The following is a 2247-nucleotide window of genomic DNA, read 5'->3' on the forward strand; positions in this document are numbered from 1 at the left end:
AAAAGCAGGGTTTTTTTCGTGTGTGTGGTGTATTTATTTATTGTATTTTTTTCCTGTAAAATAATCTTGAATATAACATTGTTATATTTCTTTGTATAGTTTACTAGACATTTTCATTTTTTTTTTCTTTTGATAATTTTTTAAATAATCCTCTCCTCTTTTTTGAAAAAAACTAATTTTTAGGTCATTTTTTTCATCACCTTTGACTAATTTCTTGCCGAGTTGGTCATCAACTTTTTTCTTCTACATTTTAGAGAGAAATCAAACCAATTTTCTCAGTTTTCGAAGGGTCAGCTAGTTCTTGAAAAGCGTCTGAAGGAGCATTAAAGTATAATTTGCGTCTGTCTGCACGTTTTTTGTGTTTGACTGTAGAAAACTGGTGACCTGTACGCCGTCAAAGTCTTCAACAACTTGAGCTTTTTGAGGCCGCTGGACGTCCAGATGAGAGAGTTTGAAGTTCTGAAAAAACTCAACCACAAGAACATCGTCAAACTCTTCGCTGTGGAGGAAGAGGTCAGTGACCGCGGCCGTCTTTGCAGTTACCACGGTGACAGCTTTAATTTTAGTCTCTTTTGCTGTAATGAAAGGTCAGTTAATATTTTTATGTCTCTTTTTAGTTTGAGTAAACATAACAGTGTTTTTCGGGACTTCTGCAGTGTTTTCTGACGGTTTTTAGAGGTATCAGGTCAAATGACATCATGCAGTTATTTACGTATCTATGACAACAGCGTGCATCTTTTGCGTTGAGCTTAGTGGTTTTTTGTAAACGCGTCAACATGTTTCTAACCTGCTTTTCTCCTTTAATCAGTCCAACACCCGACACAAGGTCCTGGTGATGGAGTACTGTCCCTGTGGAAGTCTCTACACAGTCTTAGAGGAGTCGTCCAACGCGTACGGACTTCCTGAAGACGAGTTCCTCATAGTGCTGCACGATGTGGGTCAGTGGGACACTCTGATCACCCGAAAATTCACAAGCTCCTTTTCAGTGTTTTTCAGACTTTTCTGTGTTTGTGAACTTAAAGTCTTCATGTGGAAACAATGCAGACGGTGCAAAGAAGATGTGTTTTACTGAGTTTAAACATTTTTTATGCATTCCCTAAAATCATTGAAATATAGTTTACCTGATTCATTATCGGGTTAATGCTAAAAAAGTCACTTCTCTAACTAATGAAGCTCACTTTGCGTGGACAGAGACCAACGTTGAGCAAAAAAAGTGATGCAAAATGTGAACTGTCGGCCACTTTTCTGCGCTCATGAAGCCAAAAGGAGAAAGTCGTGAACCAAAATGTTCACAAACTTTCAAAGTTGTTCTGACTTGAAATTAATTTTTGCAGCCCAGAACAAATTTTTCCAATTATTCAGATACCAGGGAGAAGTTTACATTTGTTGGTTAAGTTTGGGGATTCGTTCATTCATTCAAACCTTTATTTAAGATTCGGGAAATCATTAGAGGGAGACCCTCATTTTCAGTGATGCAGAGCGTGAATAAAGACATTAGAAACAATCAAGCAAACAAATAACTGTTAAAATATACATAAAACAAACAATAATAGGATTGTAAATAGCTAAAAAAAAAATTTAAAAAAACAGGATAGACACGATTTAAAAGTATAATTAAAAACATTTACAATTAAAATAAGAATAAGATCATGATTTGAGTTCAAATGAAAGCTGACTTCTTCCATGTGCAAAATTAGTTCAGACAGAAGTTAAGTTGCATCAAATAATGCTGCTAACTTTGATAAATTCTATTTTCACTTATTCATTTCTTCTACTTTGACCTTATTTCAAGTTTAGCTGTTGTCAGAGAAACATTTAGGACTTTTAAGATATCTTGAAATATGTATCTGTGGCGTTTCGATGACTGAGGTGTTCCCTGATCGGCCGTTGTGTCTTCAGTGGCAGGTATGAACCACCTGAGAGAGTACGGCATCGTCCACCGGGACATCAAACCGGGAAACATCATGCGAGTGATCGGAGAGGACGGACGCTCCGTCTACAAACTGACAGACTTCGGAGCCGCCAGAGAGCTGGAGGACGACGAGCAGTTTGTGTCTCTGTACGGCACCGAGGAATACCTGGTGAGGACAAACACACACACACACACACACACACACACACACACACACACACACACACACACACACACACTCACACACACACACACACACACACACCTGAAGTCAGCGGTGTTGATAATTGTGTGTGTGTGTTGATGCATGTGTCCTAAATGTAGTCCAGATTGTG

At 38.3% G+C, this 2247-nt stretch overlaps 1 protein-coding gene across 1 annotated transcript; it reads left to right on the plus strand.

Moving 5' to 3' along the window:
- Positions 1 to 372: 372 nt before the first annotated feature.
- Positions 373 to 2081, plus strand: LOC121937649 (serine/threonine-protein kinase TBK1-like; the record flags this gene model as incomplete). The annotated part of the gene is made up of 3 exons (XM_042480977.1): positions 373 to 513; positions 809 to 938; positions 1900 to 2081. Coding segments are annotated over 3 exons (453 nt in total), but the record flags the coding sequence as incomplete, so codon positions are not given.
- Between the last annotated feature and the right edge of the window lie 166 nt (positions 2082 to 2247).

The sequence above is a fragment of the Plectropomus leopardus genome, unplaced genomic scaffold (genome assembly GCF_008729295.1).
Source record: "Plectropomus leopardus isolate mb unplaced genomic scaffold, YSFRI_Pleo_2.0 unplaced_scaffold26991, whole genome shotgun sequence".
Lineage (NCBI taxonomy): Eukaryota > Metazoa > Chordata > Actinopteri > Perciformes > Serranidae > Plectropomus > Plectropomus leopardus.